This window comes from Scleropages formosus, chromosome 18 (assembly GCF_900964775.1).
Source record: "Scleropages formosus chromosome 18, fSclFor1.1, whole genome shotgun sequence".
NCBI lineage: Eukaryota > Metazoa > Chordata > Actinopteri > Osteoglossiformes > Osteoglossidae > Scleropages > Scleropages formosus.
Window position 1 is genome coordinate 5,058,389 of NC_041823.1, and position 21,066 is coordinate 5,079,454.

Below are 21,066 nucleotides of genomic sequence, written 5' to 3' on the forward strand. Positions count from 1 at the left end.
TGAGCTTTCCAAACACCTTCTGATCCCATGTGACCCCTTTCAACCTCATTCAAAGAAAATGCACACTCTGATTTCCACAATGTTTGTTAGAGTCACACACTGAATTGTACCAAACCACACACACACGGTCTGAAGCCGCTCATCCCAAGCGGGGTTGCGGTGAATTGGAGCCTGACCCGGCAACCCAGAGTGCAAGGCTGGAGGGGGAGGGGGGACACCCAGGATGGGACGCCAGTCTATATCAAACCAGACATATATTTATAACTGCAAAGGAGTACCATTCCTGCACTTCTATGCAACATGGTATTAATGAGGTTATTTTCAAAGATGTTATCAAATGGCCTAAGGGATATTCAGTTAAGCAATCCATGTCTTTCCATAGCAGAAGCTGCAGAATAATACTTATTTGGAAATGATCATATGGGATTGCACGTTAGTTTTTGGTTGACAAAGTACGAGCACTTATTTTTATAGGCTTGCATCTGCGATTATAATAATTGTGGCAGCGAAATGTGTTTTGTAAGTGTAGCTTACAGACATTTATTTTAAAAATGTGGTGCTTCGATGCAAATTCCAAAGTGAACAAATGTCAAATGTACCTAGGTTATTTTTAAGCATTCTCACAAAAATACTGTGTTTGGACAACATACTGCAATTAAATAGTAACAATCGATTTTAAACATGAAAGTATCTTGAGAGCCGTCGGACGTTTTCGTTGCATTGTAGGATATGTAGTCCTTCGAACTTTGACTTCCGTTAGTGTAGACGGAACTTCAAATCCCTAGATGCAACGCGCGGAAAACTCCTTTGCCGGAAATTTCGAAGTGGGGCTCAGTTACCTAGCTCATTCAGGTTCGTAGTCTTTGTTTAGTTTGTACCATAGTGTTTCTTCTTAATAAAATTGTATATATGCTAACAAGCAAGAGCGACCAATATAATGTTTCGATTTTAGTATTCACATAGCGCCTCACTGTTTAGCCTAGCCGTGGACTTCGTGTAATCTATCTACATCTTCTTTTGCTAAGCCTAGTGTGTTGCTAACACACAGTAGTTAAGATTCCGAAATACCCGCAAATGCGAGCCATGCACGTCCTCTATGCGCTTAAAGGCTTAACTAAACCAGTGTACGTGCTTTTAATTATATGTTACGACGGTCCAAAGTGTGCTTCGCTTTTCAGAGAACGTGTGCTAAATGGAAATACGTAAATTTAAACTAAAGAGTACGTGTCCGCAGGCATTCCTCACAAGGCCTGTGTTTATTGTTTCACACTTGGGCAGGTAGCTCAGCGAACTTCCGGTTGTTACTGAAACACTTCCTGTGGAGTTCTCCCACCTGTCTTCTGTCTCACGTCCCTTAACCCAATGGCCTGTCTTATCTCCTCTCCAGTGATTCTCACTACATTGTTTTCACTAAGTTTAAAATCTCACCAAAATCATTGTAACGAATTACTGCAACTTGACTATTTATTCATTTAGCTGATGCTTTTCTCCAAAGTGACTTACAATGTTAAGGCACTTACTGTTATTTTACCCATTTATACAGCTGAGTAATGTTACAATTTAGGGTAAGTACATTACATTTATTTTATTTACATTACATGAGTACCTTGCTCAAGGGTACTGCAGCCTGAGGTAGGAATCAAACCTGCAACCTTTGGGTCCAAAGGCAGCAGCTCTAACCACTACACTACCAATTCAAAGATCTCCCTGTAGTGGGAGTCGAACCCATGCCAAAACCAGAAATCTTAATTGCTAGATTATAGTGTGCATAGTAATGCATTGTTATTAACCTTTATTTATCTGACTTCATTATCCAAGGTGAGTGTTTTAAGATATGATTGAATTTTATTATCAGATTTCCATGAAATTTGTTTTGCATTGTAGCAACTCTATCAGGGCAATGACCAGGACAACACACCAGGATGTTGGAGAAAAGAAAAAAGAAAGTGAAACATTCCCATTAGGTTTTTGGTAACATATGCCATGTAATCCATTACAGCAAGGATTTTTTTATTGTATCAATTCAAGCTAAGTACTTTAATCAGGGAGATTTGAACCAGGAACCTTTAGGTTGCAGGACAATAGCCCTAACCAGGAAACTACTTGCTGGATGTTTTAGTGCTTTTCAATAAGTTTTTACAATGGGTGTAAAAATAAATAAATGCCACACATCATGGAGATTGTATTCAGGTGACTTGTCTCTATAGCTACGTCGAAGTGTACACTCTTTTAAAGCACATATTGTAAACTAATTTAATTAGATGGGTGTGAAGTGTATTATAATACACTCTATATAAATTACCCATAGGGTGCTATTGGCCAATGCATCTTGGTTAGACAGTAAAAAAGGAGGTTTGCTTATGTAGAGCTTATCTTTGTTTTCTTTTTTCAGACTCATCAAAGACCACTGGTGCAATGTCATTGAGTGTGGTAAATTCCAATCTGTCCTCCCTGAAGTCATGTCAGGCAGACCTCAACACTGGGATGGACATGGTAAAGGACGTAGCCCTTGACCTTGTTGAATCTGGAGGTAACGAATGATCTTGAAAATAATTTTCCAAGTGTGATTCATCTCTTATCACCCTCTTTTAATTAGTCTTTCATAATTCATAATAATCATGCTCTCTGTATAAGGAAGTTCATACAGTTTATTGCCTAGGTGTTTTTTATCCGATTTTTGTCTAGTTTGAGTAGCTGCCATAATCTGCAGTGAACGCTGCTGGAGCTGTTGGACTGGCTTTAGGAACAGTATCATAAAAAGGTGTTTTAAAGTTTTTTCAATTAAGCTTGTATCTATTTATTTGCATTTTAACAGCGTCCTCATTCTTTGTCTATGTTGTGACCTTGTTTCTTCTCTGGGTGAACAAGTTGCTGCATTCCAAACGGTGTTTGCATTGTTCTTTTGATATATCTAGGCATAACACAAAATGATGTCTACATAGGTGTGACATTACTCTCACAATAAGCATTTAAAATGCTTTTCGCATGAAGCACAACATGGAATAATACATGTGGAATCCATTGCAACACCTTGCACTGAGCTTTCAGAAGGTGTGATGCAGCTGCTGTGTCATGCTTATGGATGTAATATCTGTGTTCAGTGACTGACTCATGCAGTTTCAACCAGTGAGCAATGAAACTTTTGAGTTTGGATCTGAAATGAGCGGTAAGGTTTGTGCAGCTGTCATGGTCGTAAGAGGATGAGATGTGTAGATTTGTGCTAATAAGCCTCTGAATGGTCCCCCACAGGAGATGAGAAGGATGCCAAGAAGCTGACGGAGCTGATGCTGAATCTGGCGAGGCTGGATGCAGAGATGCACTGCTTTGTGGAGGCCATTGGGCACATCACACAGGTGGGTGTTCCTGTTGCGCTGCTGTAGCCGAAGCTCCACGTCACCATCTTTCACAACTTTCTTTTAATCGTGCTTATCAGCTTGTTGCTTTATCAGTCAGCACACTCAGCATGCAACTATTGCTGCGCCGCCCTCCACCTGTTTTTTAAGAAGCTGATTTTCCTACATTGTTCCCTTTGGTGACTCAAGGGATAGACTTGAAATGGGGAACATTCCAAAGAAAAAAAAGCCTGCAGGTGATAAAGCCACATGCATACACACACACAAACAACACACACACAACATTGACTTTGGCGTGCTCTATGTATACCGCAGGCCTAAATGGGCAGCTGTGAGTCATTCCTGGTTCTGTGCGTTTATGAGTCACAGAGAGATTCTCTGCCCCTGACTCATGAACAGGCCTAACTCGTCTGCTGGATTTCCCACAATTCCCCAGAAAGACAGAGGCTAACACACTGGTGATGGGTAATGGAGGAGGGTGCATCCTGTTCCTATCAGGATGCCATAGCTCTGTTAGTCTCTTAGTATCCCAGTAATAAATAAAATTTAGAGCCATTTTAAGAATGGTAATAGTGCGTTAATAGCAAAGTGTGCCTACAAACTTTGTGTAATTACACTTCAGCTCATTTGGAAAGCGCAAGTACATTTTCACTTGACAAGATAATGTGCTGTAAAAAAAAATCTGCCCTCAGGCTTTTCCCTTGGAATGCTTCTAACCAGTTCAAGCTGGAAACAGAAAGGATTTGGCTCTCAGGGTCATAGCAGGACAAGCGAGCTCTGTCAACTTGGTGGCAATGGGATTACAAGAAGCTTAGCACCCATTCTGTGTGTTTCCAGGCCCAAAGGGAGTCACCGGACACTCCGCATGCCCTCAGAGCCATGGCAGAGAACGAGTTCATGAAGCTCAAGGCTGGTCTAGCCAACAGAGACTTCCAGAAGCACTCCAAAGTGGTGACCTTCCAGCAGAGCCTTCAGTCCTCGGCCAAGCAGTGTGAGCACCTCCACCGCAGCTTATTCCCAGTGCATCACTGTAGGAAGCTTCCCAGGCACGCAAGCCCACATCGAATGTTTGCATAATGTTGTCAGATTACGCTGTAAACAAGTGCACTGCAGTTCACCGCACTCTCAGTGCTGTCGATTCCATGGTGTATTTTGTTGTTAAGGCACCAAGTGACCACGTTCTCATTTTCCCTGATTGTAGACTGAGTGGTCCTTCTCATGCAGCACACGAGCTTTCATAGAAGGGCTCATCTTCCTGTCACCCTTCCTGCTTAAAATGAGTTTTCTGCTTCAGTGAACCTACTGAAAATCAAAAAGAGCATCTGTGCTCTGTAAGGGGATAACCTCTATAAAATCTTAAATGTGAAAGACTTCTGTAGAAAGAATAAAACAAATCTTCTTAGCTGTGCATGTCATAATGTTGCATCATATTGGACTATATAATATATATATCTAAATATAAAAATTCATGAATAATACAAGAGATCCTTTTAGACTCTTAAGAAATGGTTATTAAATCTATGGTTTCCAAGTGTGAATTGTATCCCGAACAGAAGGAAACTATTACTTAGTAACAATCATAGCCATTTGATATTCCAGAATTGCTGCAGCTTATGGGTAAAGGCTCGATTTTATAACGAGAACAATTATTTTATTTGTCCTGTTGTGTGTGTTTGTCTTGCCTTTATGTGCATCGCTGGCAATTTCAGTAAGCAGTTGAGTCATTTGAGCTATTTCGCCTCTGTGGTTTTTCCCAGTAGCCAAACACTGAAACGGCTTTATTTCATGCATTTTCACGGCAGCATTCAGTTTCGTGCTCTTGAAAGCCGACCTGATGACAGAGCAAAGAAAGAGGGGAAGATCTCTGTTACATTCAGGTCGCTCCCTGAGGAACTGCAAGTGCTATGCTGGGGAACACACTCTCAGCTCCGGATTTCACACGTTGCCTGATTTAGCAGGTACAGATATGAAGTACGGTCTGAAGTGTTAAGGTGGTGCACGACTCGTGCATTAGCAGAAAAGTCACATGGAAGATGATGAGCGTTACGTCATGCTGTAGATGTGATGCAATCACCCGTGTGCTTCCGCTAGAGGGCGACTCAAGGAGGATGAACTACTCGCGTTAAGTACAGTTGACCTCTTGTTATATTTATCAGACTCCCCTATTTCAGAAATTGATAACTTGTGAAGTAGCATCTGTCAAATTGAGTTTGTGAGGTTTTATGACAGGTGACAAATCCAAGTTTCAGATTTAGAGAAAAAAGGGGTTAATTTCTCACACGGGTCTCAGGCAGTGACATCAGTTGTGTGCACTGTGTGAAAAATGTGTTACTGTGCATTTTTATTTGTTTTTTAAGTAGAATTTCTAAAGATGCAATAAATGCTCCCTCTTGCATGGCAAGATTGCTACAGTCGACGCATTTCTAGGATTTAACTGCAGTGCAGAGTGTACTTTATTACTCTTTTACTATCCGCAACTGGAAAATAACATTAGAGTTCACCGTTGGCTCAGAGTGCCTGGCCTGCCTCTTGGCACCGGAACAGTGCAGGTCGTCCGCACCCGTGTTCACTCGTGGAAACCACTGTTTTTCCTGAGTGGCAGCTCTTCTCGCCGCATTGAATATTAACGTGTTGCCTGGCGAGGCCAGGCTGTGAGTCACAGGGTGAGTCATTAACAAGGAGAGCTGGCGAACGGAGTGGGGTCCGGGAGTGCCAAGGACGGACCCCCCAGCACAAACCACCCAGCCTGCTGTGGATCCTGCCATGCTGTTGCATTCCATAATCTCTGATCCCCCCTCACCCCCCACACCATTGTGTAAAGTCCTCCTCTCTTCTTCTGAGATGTTTGCATACTCACAAGATTGACCATGCTAGATCCATACGTTATGGCGGCCTGATTGTATAGATGTCAACAGAAGCGTCGGTGTAGTCAGGGCAGGGCTGTTACACAAGGAGGGCCACTCTCCCACCGTGTCGCGAAGTGCAGCCACAGAGCATTTGATGGCATTGCTGACAGTTTCCCTCTGTCTGCCGTCTGGATTGCGTAAGCGCTGTCCTCTCCTCAGCAGCTCCTTTATGTAATCTGCATTTTCGTGCCGCCACTTTGGTTATGAGCTGCAGATCCTGTTATTTGCGGTCTACCAGTTGCCTCTCTATCTATGGAAGTTTCTTGGAAAAACTATCATTGCAGAACACCTCCCCCCTCCCAAGCAGCCATATCTTTGAGGCTTAATGGCTATGTCAGTTTTTTTTCCCCCCTCTCCCTTTTACATAACCATAGGCCCTGCAAAAAAGTTTTTGAGATGACTGTGGTTGGGGTTTGGAAATGTGGAGGTGAGAGGTCCTGCCTTGCATCGTTCTCCGTGTTTTCGAGTGGCAGTTGCCAATCTTGGTTGCTCAATGGATGATTTGCTAATGATTGTCACATTCCGTCGGTGAAAGCAGGTTGCGGCAGAGAACGTTGCACAAGCGCTTATCTAAATCTGGGATGAAACAACCTGTGAGAGAAGGTCCTGTACTCACTGGCCTGACCATCAACAGAAGAGACTGTCTCATAAAACATCCGACACTTCCAACGGTGCTGTTCAACAGTTGAGGGGTTTGCTATTTTGCGATTTTCCTGCGTTACATGTGCACGCGTCTGGGTCCGTGTCTTGGAGGATGGGTGCTGTTAAAAACGGGCGACCCGGCAGACCTCTTAACACGCGCTCTGTATCTGCACTCAACTGGTATAAACCCTTAATAGTTTTCCGATAGTAAATAATAGTGGTTGGCCTGGGACGGAACAGCTGGACTTGGGAGACAGATGCAAAACGTCTGGGTTTCCATGCAGTTAGGACGGTGCTGTTTCTATTTAAAAAAAAAAAAAAAAAAATGTTGGCTTGTCAAATATGGCATTTGTGGTTCTTGAGGAACTCCAGGTTCAGGTTAAAAAATAATAGTAAAATGACTACCTTCTGGCAGGACCTAAGACTGCCTTGACTGCATGGCCAAAAGGGGAAAAGGTGCTGCCGCATACGGGTCACCGATTCACAAGGAACCAGCAACTGGGAGGCTGGCTGCGCTAGAAAGCACCGTGAATCAAGAAGGAGGAAGTTGCCTGCACCAGGAAGCGCTCGCAGTTGAGCAGCAGGAATGCTGCTAGTGTCCTATTTTCCTGGATTTCCCTGTTGCGCCCCATGCGGCGACACGGCAGCCGAGATCACTCGTCCTTACGATGAGGCTCGTGAAAGCACCAGTCAGCGGCTGCCTGTCTTTTGCCTAGTTTCATGAAACCCTGAGAACAGGGTAGTAAAATTTCTGTAAACTTTTGTGGTCTTTTAAAATTTGACTTTTTAAAAAAAAAAAAAAAAAAAACCCTCTTGCTCGGTCCCAGTTCGTGTAATAAGACGGCCTGGTACATACGAGAGGAAGGCCGCGGGCGTAGAAGAACAGCATGTTTTCTCCATCATGTCCTCATATGGCTCCCGTTACTGTGTGGAGGTACACTGCACACGCACTGCGGTATAAATCTGCCCAAGCGCCCTGACCTGCAGCCTGTTACTAATGCATGACAGTATTTCATCTGGCAGAGGGACGGCAGAGCAGAAAGATTTAGGACCCTGGAAACTGGGCATGCTTCTGCGTTGCAGAAAACACTGCTACCGCTCAACTCGAGAAGACCTAAGAAGATAATTGAAATATGGGGCTCAGTGTGTTTCTGTGCGCACGATGGGTTGCTGTGATGGAAAGATTAGGGGTGCAACTAATGGGAGCGCATAAATGTGTTAAAGCAATTGTCTTTAACATGTATGTCGATGGTATCGGTGTAGGTTAGCTATCTGTGGAATGGAGACTAGCTAGCTGCTAACAGACCACACCCGTTTAACGTACAGTTCGCAGTATGAATCATACACACTGGTAATTTCTGGGAGATAAGAAGATGTATGAGAAAGCCAGGGTATGAGAACTATGACTCTGTTTTCTTTAGTTATCTGCAGAGCAAAGGAGGCTTTTAAGTAATTTCAAAAATAGTTTTGAGTTTCTTTTTTTTTGGCAAGTGGATGTTATATCCAGGAAATAAGACTCATGTTTAATCAGCTGCCTCATTCCACTCATTCTATAGGTCGCGTGATTGATACGGCCTGATTTTAGGGACTGCAGGTACCGTAGCGATTAGTCATCGCGTTTCCATCAGGACGTCCTAGGTTCATGTCCCGCGCTCCTGCTGTGTCAGGATTGCTGAATTGCTCCATAAAAATTCCCCAGGTGTATAAATGGATAAATAATTGTAAGTCACTGTAAGTCACCCTAGAGAAAGGCATCAGATGAATGAGTAAAAAATAAGAGTAACTGCTCGGTAAGTGAAGCACCTGTCTGGAGCTTTGCGGCCATTCGCTGATGTAGGTGGGACGCTGGAGGACGTGGTGATGGAAACTCCCCCATCTTTGTGAAGGTTGCTCTTGTGAGGTGGTTATTGCTGCCAGCCTGGCTCTGTGCTTTGTATGTGTTCCTAAATAATGTACTACTGCGCACTGTAACATTTATATGTTGCTCCATATTAGAACATATGGCGCACAATGTATGTAAAGGGGGACATAGGCAAGCTTGGCAGCTTTACTAGTCCCCATTTGAGAGCTTTATTGGTGTTTGTCCTTGGTGTGAGGAACACAAGATCATGACGTCTAGCCATCAGTGTATACTGGGAAATGGACAAAGTGCACACTGGGTCAGCTGTCAAGCTGAATTTCAACTTTTTTTAAAAAAAAAACATTTTCATACATTTACATGTATTCATTGAGCTAATTATTTTCTCCCAAACAACTTACGATGTTAAGGTACTTTTAAGTTATTTTACCCTTTTATACAGCTAAGTAATTTTACTGGAGCAATTTAGGGTAAGTACCTTGCTCAAGGATGCTACAGCCAGAGGTGGGATTCGAATCTGTGACCTTTGAGTCCAGATGCAGCAGCTCTAACCACTATGCTACCAACTGCCCTCGTAATTTTTTTTTTGTACACATAACTCGTCGTGTGAAGCAGGTACAGTCTCCTCATGCTTCAGCACACAAAGTATGGACTGCAGGCCTGCTCCACTTCCTCATGAGCCCTCATCTATCTACCCCCCCACCCCGTTGCCGGGGGCTAGAGCGCCCTGTGGAGACGCGCACAACGGCGACACAGCCCTTGTTTTGGAAAAACAGGGAAGTTTGTTTCCATGGCGACTATGGCTTGATCTCATAATAATTAGCTGAGGGCACCGGTTGCACAATCCGAGCGCAATGCCCACGTTGTTAGTTCATTAAACAAAATGTGCCGCTGTTTAAATTTTCACAGTAACTGTCCTAAGATGGCTCTTCGGTGGAATCCACAAGGGCTCCCGTCTTTGCGGGGACTCCTGGAACCCATCAATGTCGCTAAGCCCCTCCCCCCGGCGAGATTGATTCTGGAAAGCTGCTACTCTAAAGATACACACATTTATGAATGAGTCATCTCAACCAGATTCCTTCCTGTGCACATTTTTTTTGTACAGTGCCAAGTAAAAAGGTTCCCTTTTGTTTGACTGTTAATGCCAAGCCTCTGCGTTCACAGGGTCACCGGGAAGGCGTTTGTTCGGTCTCCAGAACACGTTCTTGGGTGGCATGAATTAAAGGCAAAGCTGTAGGATGCGTAATCTAAACTAGCTCCTTCATAGAAAGTTCTGGTGCGCAACTTGTTTTGCTTGCAAAGGGTGGATATGAACAGTTGTATTGAAAGCATAACCTTTGTCATGACCTGAATATAACAGGAACTGTCCTCACGTCAGCCTGCTTGGCGGCTCATTTGGCAAGGCGCACAGAGATGGTGCTGATTTAAACTCATCTCATTTTCTGTAAAAGCTTTGCTGGGGTAGTTTTTTTTTTTCCTTTCTCTTCTCCCCCCTCCACACACACACACACACACACACACACACACACACACACTTCACCCATTTATCTTTCAGACACATCAGTGTGAAAGCAGATCCAATTCGACACTCCAGGGTTTCACAGGGCAACATCTGAACATGGAGTTCTGTTCTGTTCCTTTGTGTTGATTGTGGTGCTGGAGTCGAGGCTGTTGTATCAGCCACCCTGCTGTAGTTACTGCACAGGACAGCCGGTGGCATAGTGGTTAGGGAAGTCTGCTTTTGAGGCACTTGGAGGTTCAAGACAGAAATGCTCTGTGACTCTTGAGCAAGTTGCCTAAGGGGCCTGGGCTCGAAGTGCAACGCTCTCGCGTTCGTGTCCCAAGAGGTGCCCAGCTGTTGGACCCTTGAGTAAAGCTGCTTAAACCAATTTTTTTTTAGCTGAAATAAAACAGCTGAATAAGTAGAAGTGCAGAAAACCACACTGTGCGCACCTGTGCGGGACACTTTCTCAGAATGAGAGAGCAAGAGGAAGGTGACTCGTATGCGCGGAGCTGCGAGAAGAGCCAGGGCCGATGTTGCAAGCACGTCTGCTCATCTTTGTACCAATATTTACAGCGGTGTGCGCGAGACCCGCTTACCGGCTGCAAACCTGGCATTTCTAAGAAAGGCTGGGCAGACACCGCTGCCTCACACTCGTCCCCCCTCCTTTTTCTAGGTATTGTTTTCGGTCGGCAGTCCCATTAATGCTTGGTTTTATGTTACTCGTTGCGATGCAGGATCCGTGTGCCCTGGATTTGTCCTTGTCTCCATCGTTTGCTCACCCCTGGGTCACCTTAATACAGGCTGCCCTGTCAGACCGGTTTATCGACCGTTCGGGTTCGCGGAGGGATGCGTTCAGGCTCTGGACATGTTATCTGCGTTCGGACACTTGATTGTACCACCATACATCTTTTTAATAATTGTGTGTTTTTCCATCATCTGTATATCTGTATGATTTTTATTGAATTTAAGCACCGATTGCGTAATACCCTGGGGTTGTGCAATGTCTCGCTAAATGAAAGTAAAGGCTGTGTTCTGTACCATGGAGTTGTCGGTTATCGGTGATCCATTAAAGCAACTCTACCTGCAACCTTTGCTTTGCTTCAAGAATTTGTGGTACCAGCTGTTTGCGTCTGATCAGTGTGCGGTTTTTAACACTTTGCAAAAGTCAGCATGAACTTCTAACCACCACTATTTCCATTTCAAGAGTTGTTTCATCGTTTTTTTTTTCCCAGCCCCCCACCCCCCCCACCCCCCCCCCCCCCCCCCCCCCCCCAGTTGCATGCTGCAGCTTGCAGAAAGAATGCCCTGTTGTTATTTTTCACTTGTGCTTTAAATAATTGCGTGAGCACGATTCGCGATGTACGTCAGCGCATCTAACCAAGCCCTGGTTCGCGGCGCCCTGAAGTACCAAATTCAGTTATGATATTGACCTTCCCCTGTCTGTGCTGTTAGTCATCCATAGTTATCGCAGGTCTACATGAAAGGGAGAGAGATTCGTCATCCGGGCTAAAGAGCGTGATGGCAAACAAACGCTTGACAAGACCACAGTATCCTGACATAATCTCTCAGCCGCTTCGCCCTTCCGCGCAGCACGGTGGCTGTGTCTCGTGCGGTTTTCGCTTAGCTTTTGTCGAGTGATGGCTTATTACAACATTTAGGTAATCCAGTTGCAGGAAGGCCTGTCTTTGCGTACACGTTATATGCTGTTAGTTTTATAATCCCTCCAAATGTATATGTGGGTGGATGTCAAGGGTCATGCCTCAAGCCTCTTTGTCTGGAGTGACGCATTGAATGAGGTTGTGGTCAGGGGGGGTGAGGGGGTAAGTTGTTCTTACTGTCTGTACAGTGGAGCAGCAGATGATGCCATGATTGAGAGAGTAAAAAGATGTAAAATGAAGATTTATTTTACTGCAGATATTACAAACACGCTGTACCAGTCCACCCAGGCAGCACTTGTATGGGACAAACTGGACAGGAGAGTGAAAGCAAAGTTACACACAAGTGTCCCGCATTGCTGGGAAGGCATGGCGCGTCGTTTCCTCATCAGACTTGTTAACTCAAAGGCTCGTGAATGAAAACTATTTTCCGGTAAGCGCATTCAAACTTTTCACAGCGCATTAAAAGTGCGTGGAACGCTTTTTCTTTGTCTTGTGTTCTCAATAACGCCTTACTGCTCATCACATGGTGAGGGCAGGACAGTGAGCAGGAAAACGGAAAGTCATGGGTTTGTAGATGTTTTCACCAAGGTCTTTTTTTTTTTTTTTTTTTTTTAAAAACTGTTTCAAAAGACCTAATCTACTCTGTTGACACAGGTTCACGAAAACAAGGCTGGCGCAACAAAAAAAAAAAAAGAAAAGCTCGGGCAGACTCGGAAGCGCCGCGAGCGGCCGTGTGGCACGGACAGGGTCCTCGTCCTTTCAGCGGCGATGGAAAAAGATCGCTAAGGGGAAAGCAAACACAGCATGGCAGATGGTGCTGCTAACGGGCCGTTGTAATGACATAATGTCAACGTTACAAAACGTTTATTGATGGATTGCCGCCGCTGGCCTGTTATTGGAAACCAAGAGATGTTGCTTTCAGGGAACAGGAAGGCGGGGTTGGGGGGGGGCGGTGAACGAATGAAACCTCCTGGCTGGAGGGACCTTGTTTGTTGATTGTGCAACACTGCGATTGTTTTACTGCGCAAGGCCCTTGTGTTCCCCTGACAGACACAATATCCTGCAGGTGAAAGACATCCAGTCCATCATATCTGCTCATGTGGTCTTCGCAGGAAGATGTTGTTTCCCACTGCTTGAAAAAAGGTCCAAAGGGGCAGGTGGGGGCGGTGGGGGGGGTTGCTGTCTATCTTTTTTTGATGTCTCAACAGCGCTGAGGTCCCTCTCATCCATTTCATATTGATATGTATGAGATGTCTGGTGTTTTTGGACTTCACATAGGATTTGAATGATACTTTTTACATTAACATAAGTTTGTATCCCACAGTGCAACTTAGCCATTGTACCCGGAGGAGGACTTTCACTGGGCCTCGTGCCGTTATTTGAGTCATGGCCATGTTTCGCCTTGTGTCTGAATGCTGTTAGTTTACCCCTGCGCAGAATGAGCTTGTCACAAAATGTTCTCTTATGTCTGTGACTTTCTCTCCCCCCACCCTCCAAGCCAAGACCACACAGCAGATGAGTCAATAAGTATACCTGTTTCTGTTTTTCTCTTCTCCTTTTTTAAATTAGTCAGGTCGAAACAGGCAACATTTCATTCATGCTTTTTCTTCTTTTTTTTGCCTCCTTTTACGATGAGTAATCCTAGATGAAATGACATAAGTACGCATTTCTCTCAGGGCGGACGTTTGAGACATACGCCGTTTCCATTTGGTATTCTTGGATCAACGGCGTCTGCACAAATGGCACACAATAATGGGCATGTATTCCTTCAGTTCATAATGGCTTTGCTGTTTATGAAGTATCAACTACAAGATGGATGTTGACATGTTTTCTTTTTTTTTCTTTTTTTTTTTTTTTTAAAGTGCCATCAGTTGAGATGTGCTTGTAAATTACTGTTCGCCTTTCACAGCATCTTTATAGATGCCTACGTTAGTGCTGATAAAGAACCCCGGTGTGCAAAAAAGACACATGGATTATGCGTTTTAATAATTCATACCTTATTTCTTTCATCCTACCCCTTACTTCCACATTGAATCGTCTTATTTGACTGTTCTTTTCCCGGGTGGTTTTGAATTCTGCGAATATCGTGTCTCGTATACATGGTAATAAAGGATATGGTTATAGGGTGAGAGCAGCGCTCAGCTCTGAGGTTGCTCTGCCCCAGTTTGCACATCGCTAATGTCCTCTCTCATCCTTTCGCACACTGAACCCACCTGCAACAAAAAGGGCACTTGTGAACTGAGCCAAATTAGCGTGTCCTACTTGGAGCGCTCCTCCCTCGGGGTCCTTGTGGCAGGAGCCGCCACAACCCAGCAGCCAGGAGTGCAGGGGCATTCTGGATATTTTCACCTCTGAGGGGGGAATGTAGCTCGTGAACGCAGCAACAGCTGAAAGTTCTCACTGGCGCATACTTTTGTGTCCTGAGTAGTGACCTTGGCACAGATTGCAGAGGACCTTGCAATATGATATATACACACAAAGAAACAGGAAGTCTGTGTAGGCCTCTATGTTGGCTTCCTGTAGTAGCCCTTAGAATTCTGCTTATGGCCTACAGGATGGTTGAAGGATCAGAACCCCGAAACTAGCGAGACCTGATCTCAGACCTGAACCCCTGCACCCCAGCAAGTGCACTGCACTACTGCACCTCTGGCTACTTGGTGGTCCTACTCAGAAGAATTCTGTCTTTTGAATTCTTGGTTTTGGCTCTGATGTGGTAGCATTCAAAAAGGGTCTCAAGCTCATCTCCTCCAGACACACTTCTCTGCTGAGCTACATAACTAGTCCAATGCCATCTGCTGTGATTATTTGTGCTTCTCCTATTGAACGTCACTCCTATAGGCAGCTGCTTGAGAAATGTGAACCAGCAACATGGTGGACATTAAAGCTCTTTGTTGTTATGTGCTTTGGTTTACTCAGAGTTGTACATCACTTTGGAGACAAGTGTCTGTTGAGTAAATCTAAACTAACAGTTGCTGCAGTACTCTTGAGAAATGTCCAGCTATGTCAATGAGTTATGTTGCAGTTGTTAAAAAATGAGATGTAGTTATATAGTCCTCCTATACCAAAGTCTTGCTTTAAATCCGAATACAAACATGACATTCTCGCTTTGCCGCAACTGTATCGCAAATGCAGTTTGCCTGTATCTCTTTTTATTTACACCCTGAAGCCTTTCTTTTATTTTAGGAAAATTGCACATGTAATATGGGAAACTCCCAGGTCTTTAATAGTTGGCCTCTCTTGTCTAGACACGTTAAATACATTTATTAAAAAAAAAAAAAAAAGTCTAACAACATCCAGCAACATTTGCTGGAACATTTCCCTGCATGCTGGGAAGAACACTGGGTTTGCACACAAAAGAGACCAATGTTCCCGACTGCTGACAAGGTATCGGGATAATTAGAGCAGGAACCCCCCGCCTACCCGGCATCACTGTCTCGTTTCACTCCGATGGCCTGTTGGTCGGGCAATCGCTGCATGACGCCGTAATCATGGCTTTCGCATGCCGGAGGTAGCTGCGTTTACAACCTGCTTTGGTCACCAGCAGAGCCCCAGGTCACGGCGGTACATCAGACCTCAAAGGTTGTTCAAAGAGGTCCGGACAATTGGGGTCCAACTTGGAGAGGAGCAGCCGCACAGGATGTAACGGGACACGTAGCAAAACACTTAAATTTTGCCCAGAACCGCAGCAGCTGGTACTGTAGTAGTTAGAGCTGCTGCTGTTGGACCCAAAGGTCATAGGTTTGAATCCCACCTCCAGCTGTAGTACCCTTGAGCAAGGTACTTACCCTAAATTGCACCAGTAAAAAGTTACCCAGCTGTATAAATGGGTTAAGACTAGTCGGAAGCTTAACAAGCTGTTTTGCAGAAAAGTGACCAGTAAATGTTCCCTACACGCATTTCGCTCAGGAGACTTAAAACTGTATCTCTTTCATGGCGAAATGGGTTCTACTTTGCTTCTGGTGTCAACCCAGGAGGGGGGATGTTGGTCAGCTGAGTTCTAGCACGGTGGTCCTTTGCCTTGACGTTGTTCTTTTATCATGAGCCGCGGCCCAAACACACCGCGCAGCATGTGTCATAATACCTTTTCACACAAACGCAGTGTCAAAACAGAGGGGGTAGACCGATGCCAGTGGCCAGCAGCGGCTGCCTGCCTCATTTTTCCATTTACAACTGCGGGCTGTGGAAGAAGCGGCGCCCTTTGAAAGCATCTGGATTGTGTTAAGGCTTTTGTGCAAAGTGGTAGTGATGCAAAAAAAGAGAGGGAAAAAAAACTCTGTACTGAGGCCGTATTTGACTCCAAGCAAGTCAGCAGACGTTTTTGCTTTTATTTTTCTTTTTTTGTTTCCGAAATGAGTCACCGAGGTCCTAAAAAGTGTTTTTTTCTTTGTGTCATATGTCTGGGGTGCAGTTATTGTTATAATTGCTTTTCATTTTGTCTCACCAATGCTCGTAAGCAGGCCACCTTTTCAGCTCAGTGGGTATCGGGGTCGTTATTTGTACAGCTTGTGACCTATCCCAGGGCGAAACCCTAAAGGAAAATGGTTGAAAGTTCTGAAGATGAATGAGCTCCGGCTCTGCTGGTCACAACTGCTGAGCCTAAGTGTCTCTTTGCACTCCTCACTCATACCTTTATGTGTGTTTCTGTGTGTGCGTGCATGTGCAGCCAACCCCTTGGCCTCCGCCACCAGTATGGAGGAGGAGCTCGATGAGGACATTGCGGTGACGCAGAGCCAGGTGAACTTCACCTGCCCCCTCACACAGGTACGCGAGTCCCCCCCGGTCTATTGTTTGTTGAATGAGGGGAGGGGTCACCCAGTTGTCAGAGAGACGCAAGTCGTGGAAAAGTAGCTAAATAAAACAAACGCTCGTCTGTTGCAGGCTCTGCGAAACACACTCGTTCAGCTCCCTGAAGGCTGCTCGTTTGTTCACTGACTTTACGTGGAAATAAATATTCTTTTTTTGCTCGGCATGCTCTCATATTGTTTGCAACAGTCCTCATGTAAGCACCTTACGCAAAAAAGCACAACACGGTTAAGCCCTTATTTTGATTATGCAAAAATCGAAATATGATGAGTTCATTTAGTCTCCAATAACCTGCAGATGAAAAGCAAATAAACACCTTATTCCACAGATAATTTGGACATGTCGCACACAAACGGGGACCCGTGAGGTACCGCAGGAGCTCTAAAGGTTGTCTGTTAACTCCGTGTGAATAGCATGTTTCTGAAGGGTGCAGCTGCACGGAGTCGCTGTCGTGCGGCGAGGTGATCGAGAAAATTGGTCCGAGCGTCACAACACAAATTGATTCACAGTGAGTTGTCTGCAACACACAGTGTTCCCAAGTTTCACAGCTGACAGAATCGTGTGAAAGGTTCACAGTACTTCATGTACATCGCAGGTCTCATATGAAACATTCACCTGACCAGGTGTACTGGGGTAAGAACAGATTATTCTTTTTATCATCAGCATAAACAGCCACAACTGGTGTAAGGTCCATCTGAAAGGTTGGAGAACAATGTCCATACTGGTCGATGGTTCCGGTGTGCGTTTAACAGTACACACACACACACACACACACACACACACACTACAGCTAGGTTACGAGGGGCTTCTGATGAGCATCTCATGCTGTGCTTCATGTTGGATTTTCCCCTCCAGTTGGAGATGACCAATCCTGTGAAGAACAAGAAGTGTAATCATCACTACGAGCAGGAAGCTGTGCTCAGCATGATCAAGAGGAGGCAAAACCAACACAAGAAGTTCTGGTAAGAGGAAACATGCAAGCAACGGTTACATGATGGCCTTCCGAACTCATATCTAATCATCTGTTTGATAAGAGACCAACCTGGCATGCTATGATTCAAGGTTCTGACTTTTTTATTTAAATAGTTGTTATATTCCACCGCATTTCCCTCTTTGCTTTTATGAAGGGGTAATCAGGTTAAATAACATGATTGGTGATAAATAGTCATATTTCCCAGCAAGGGATTAATACTATGACCCCCTGAGTACACAACCCAACCTCCACGCTGCTTTTCAGAGGTGCTTTTATCATGGGAATAATCTGCCATGGTATAATCCTCTTATTTACAACCTAGTAGATCAAACAGGTTCACACTGTCTGAATATACATTGTATATTTGCCTTTTTATTGATTAATTTTTTTAAAACAGACTTTTATAATGCTGTTGGCCCTTTGTATCTGTTCTGCCTTCTGTATTGTGTTATATTGTGTATGTGTGCTTGTATGCGTGCATTGTCCATTTACACTATAGTTGTCTACCTATTCCTAGGAAGTAGCTGGAACCGTTGTTTTGCAATCAAAAGATTTGGGTTTGACCGGGGTTCGAATCTCCGCTCATGCCGTGGGACGCATGGAGATGGTACTTAGCCTGGATCAATCCGGTAAAATGAGCCTGCTGTATAAATGGGGTGAATCACTTTGAGTAGCTTGGTGCATAAACATAGCATGGTTAGTCACCCTGGAGGAAGTGTCAGGTAGATGAAAAAAACTGTAGCTTTATTATGCTTTTGAGCAGATGCTACAGTAAGTCCATTCATGCCCAGTTATTGTTGTTGCAATACACAGTGGTGCAGGTGCAGTACAAAAGGCTGCTTTACAGCCTGAAATAGACCACGATTCCGAGTGTCCTGTTGAAACATCACGACGCACGTCGTCGGCTGCAGAGTAAACACTGTCCTCGACCGAGGTGCGATTTGTCCGGTGGGAAAGCGATAAGGTGTGAGTTTGCAGAGCCCTGGAGTCTGAGCGCGACTCGTCACGCTCAGAAAGGCGCTGCGGTTGCATCACACGCGTTTCCCGTTATTAATTGCATCCTCCCACATAACACAGCCAAGAAAGTTCAGTTCCCAAACAGTTTTTTTCTTTGCGAATGACTCCTATATATAGATCTGCATTTATTATCAGTTTATAAAAATGAGAACGAGAATAACAATTCAGAAACTTCTGCAGACTTTACTTCCTTAATAATGACTTTTATGTTTTCAGTTTTTTTTAATGTCTTCTGAAGTGTAAATCCCCTGCGACTGTCTGGGTGGGTTTTTCACTTCTGCTCTTTGAAGATCTACAGGTTTTTCTGGGGTTTACCCCTTAATTTCAAAGTGAATTACACCTGGAAGTGCAGGTGTTACAGCTTCCTAACCCGACAGCAATGTAAGTCAAGTACATTAAAAAAGACTCCATGTAGGTCATAATAGTCATGGGACCTATTACATGCTGGATCTGAAATTTTAAAAATGCAGCCTCATAACATTTCATATATCTTTTTTTAAAAAAAAAATAAATAAATAAACCCATCTACGGATACATATATAAGGAATATTCTTAATTCTGTTGCATTAGTGTTGCTTTCATGAGGCTGCTACAGCTACATTGCATTTTTTTCAATCAAGCTTGATTAAGAAGAGATTTTGAAAATGTACACAATGATGTGTCACATAGAAATAAATGATTAAATACGTTGCTGGGTTGGCTGACATTACGCAATATCAATATCCACAAATTTAACTGGAAATACACAGCGTTGCTCTGGCATTGAAATGCCCTCTCCGCGGTTATTTCCCTGGAAAGGTGAGATGAGTTCGCTCGTAGAAGAGGAAGCCAGAGAGAGCAAAAATCACACTATGATGCTGGCGAATGGGCGTGTCTTGCTGAGAGTAATTCGTCTCCCTGACGTTCCAGCCATTCTGTATCTTCTCCACACACTGCTGTCTTAACTCGAAACAGCCCCGTTGCTGTGGGCGGCACCGCGTTTGACCCGTTTCTATTCAGGGTTGCCTCAATGTCACGGCCATCATCGGGTAAATAGGGCAGGGAGGGCCTTCCTTGTGGAGTTACTCGTAGACAATGAAACAAGAGACACACACACGCACACTCGTATACGCTCAACTGCCAGCAGTTTCTCAGAATGATGTGGTAAATGCAGCGAGCGTTGTAGTAAATCGAGCCTGTGGGACAGTTTTGTTAGGAGTTTCTGCGTCTCTACCGCATAGCATTCAAGGCAGTGGTTTTTTTTTTTTTTCCTGGTGTTTACCGTCACAAAACATGAGGTCATGGCATTGCGTGTTGACAGGTGCACAACGCAATGTTCGTGGAATTTAGGGCACTCGGATTAGCTGTAAGAAAACTGAAATGTGCCGCTATACATTTTTTGCTGGTTGTAAGTTTAAACTAGAATAGAAATTACCAGTATACCTAAAGGTTGCAGTAGAAGAACAAATACACAAAGAAAAGTGCCATCTTCTAGAATTATGTTTTTATTTATTGATTTATTTGACACTTCTAAGGATTAGTGTTAAGCTACTTATATATACTTGATCAAGGGTACTACAGAGGGAGGGGAGATATGAACCTGGTTCCTTCAAGTCCACGGCTCTCACTAACATGCCCAATTATAACAAGAAATCAAGTTTTAATTGCAGTATTATTCGCAAAAGTAGTATTTTAAAAGTGAGCTGTGCGATACACATATTCTCAAATGCTTTGGGTGTGTTAATTAGACGACACATAAATACACAGCACTCCGCCAATACACTCTGTGTATTTCTGGTTTAATATCCCAACCTTAACTTTTCCGTTATCCATAAAAGACAATACCAGTTTTCTTAATGTGAAATTGGTAGATGGGAGCTGAGTGTAAACCCAGAAATGAAAATACTGTAGTATGCTTATTTTTGCCTGGCTGTCAAACATTCGAGTCATAACTCTTGATCTTAATTTAAGCCAAGCAGCATGCTCTAGGGTGAATTACGAGCATTCTGAGCCTTTCGTACCGGCACAGTGTGAATGTGCCTGGGGTGGTTCATGTGATGTGTTGCCCAGGGGTGAATCACACCTGTAGGGTTTCCGTCGCAGTGTGAAGGTCGTCCATAGACCGAAGCAGGCTGTCTGTCCGAACGGGCATCTCATGCCGCCTCCTCCTCCTCTCCCTGTCTGCCAGCTGCCCCGTCATCGGCTGTGGAAACACGAGCGTGACGCAGTCGGACCTGGTGCCGGACGCAGCTATGAGGAGGATGATCCAGAACCAGAAGAAGCAAGGAACCAAGGCGTGAAAATCCATGTGTGGGTGTATATATACATGTCTTTGTACATAATTATACATATTTTTAAATTAATAAAATTCAT

The 21,066-nt window shown here is 44.2% G+C and overlaps 1 protein-coding gene across 1 annotated transcript; it reads left to right on the forward strand.

Annotated features, from left to right (window-relative positions):
- The first annotated feature begins 774 nt into the window (after positions 1–774).
- Positions 775–21,066, forward strand: nsmce2 (NSE2 (MMS21) homolog, SMC5-SMC6 complex SUMO ligase). The gene is made up of 7 exons (XM_018763069.1): positions 775–852; positions 2,393–2,530; positions 3,250–3,353; positions 4,191–4,344; positions 16,585–16,682; positions 17,580–17,686; positions 20,882–21,066. The coding sequence occupies exons 1-7, from the start codon at positions 786–788 to the stop codon at positions 20,991–20,993; spliced, it is 780 nt and encodes a 259-aa protein (XP_018618585.1). The 5' UTR covers positions 775–785; the 3' UTR covers positions 20,994–21,066.

Coding starts and splice junctions, on each gene's coding strand:
- nsmce2 (XM_018763069.1), top strand. CDS start 786: ATGCAACGCGCGGAAAACTCCTTTGCCGGAAATTTCGAAGTGGGGCTC. Junction 853..2,392: donor CAGTTACCTAGCTCATTCAG/GTTCGTAGTCTT, acceptor TTCTTTTTTCAG/ACTCATCAAAGACCACTGGT. Junction 4,345..16,584: donor TCAGTCCTCGGCCAAGCAGT/GTGAGCACCTCC, acceptor GTGCATGTGCAG/CCAACCCCTTGGCCTCCGCC.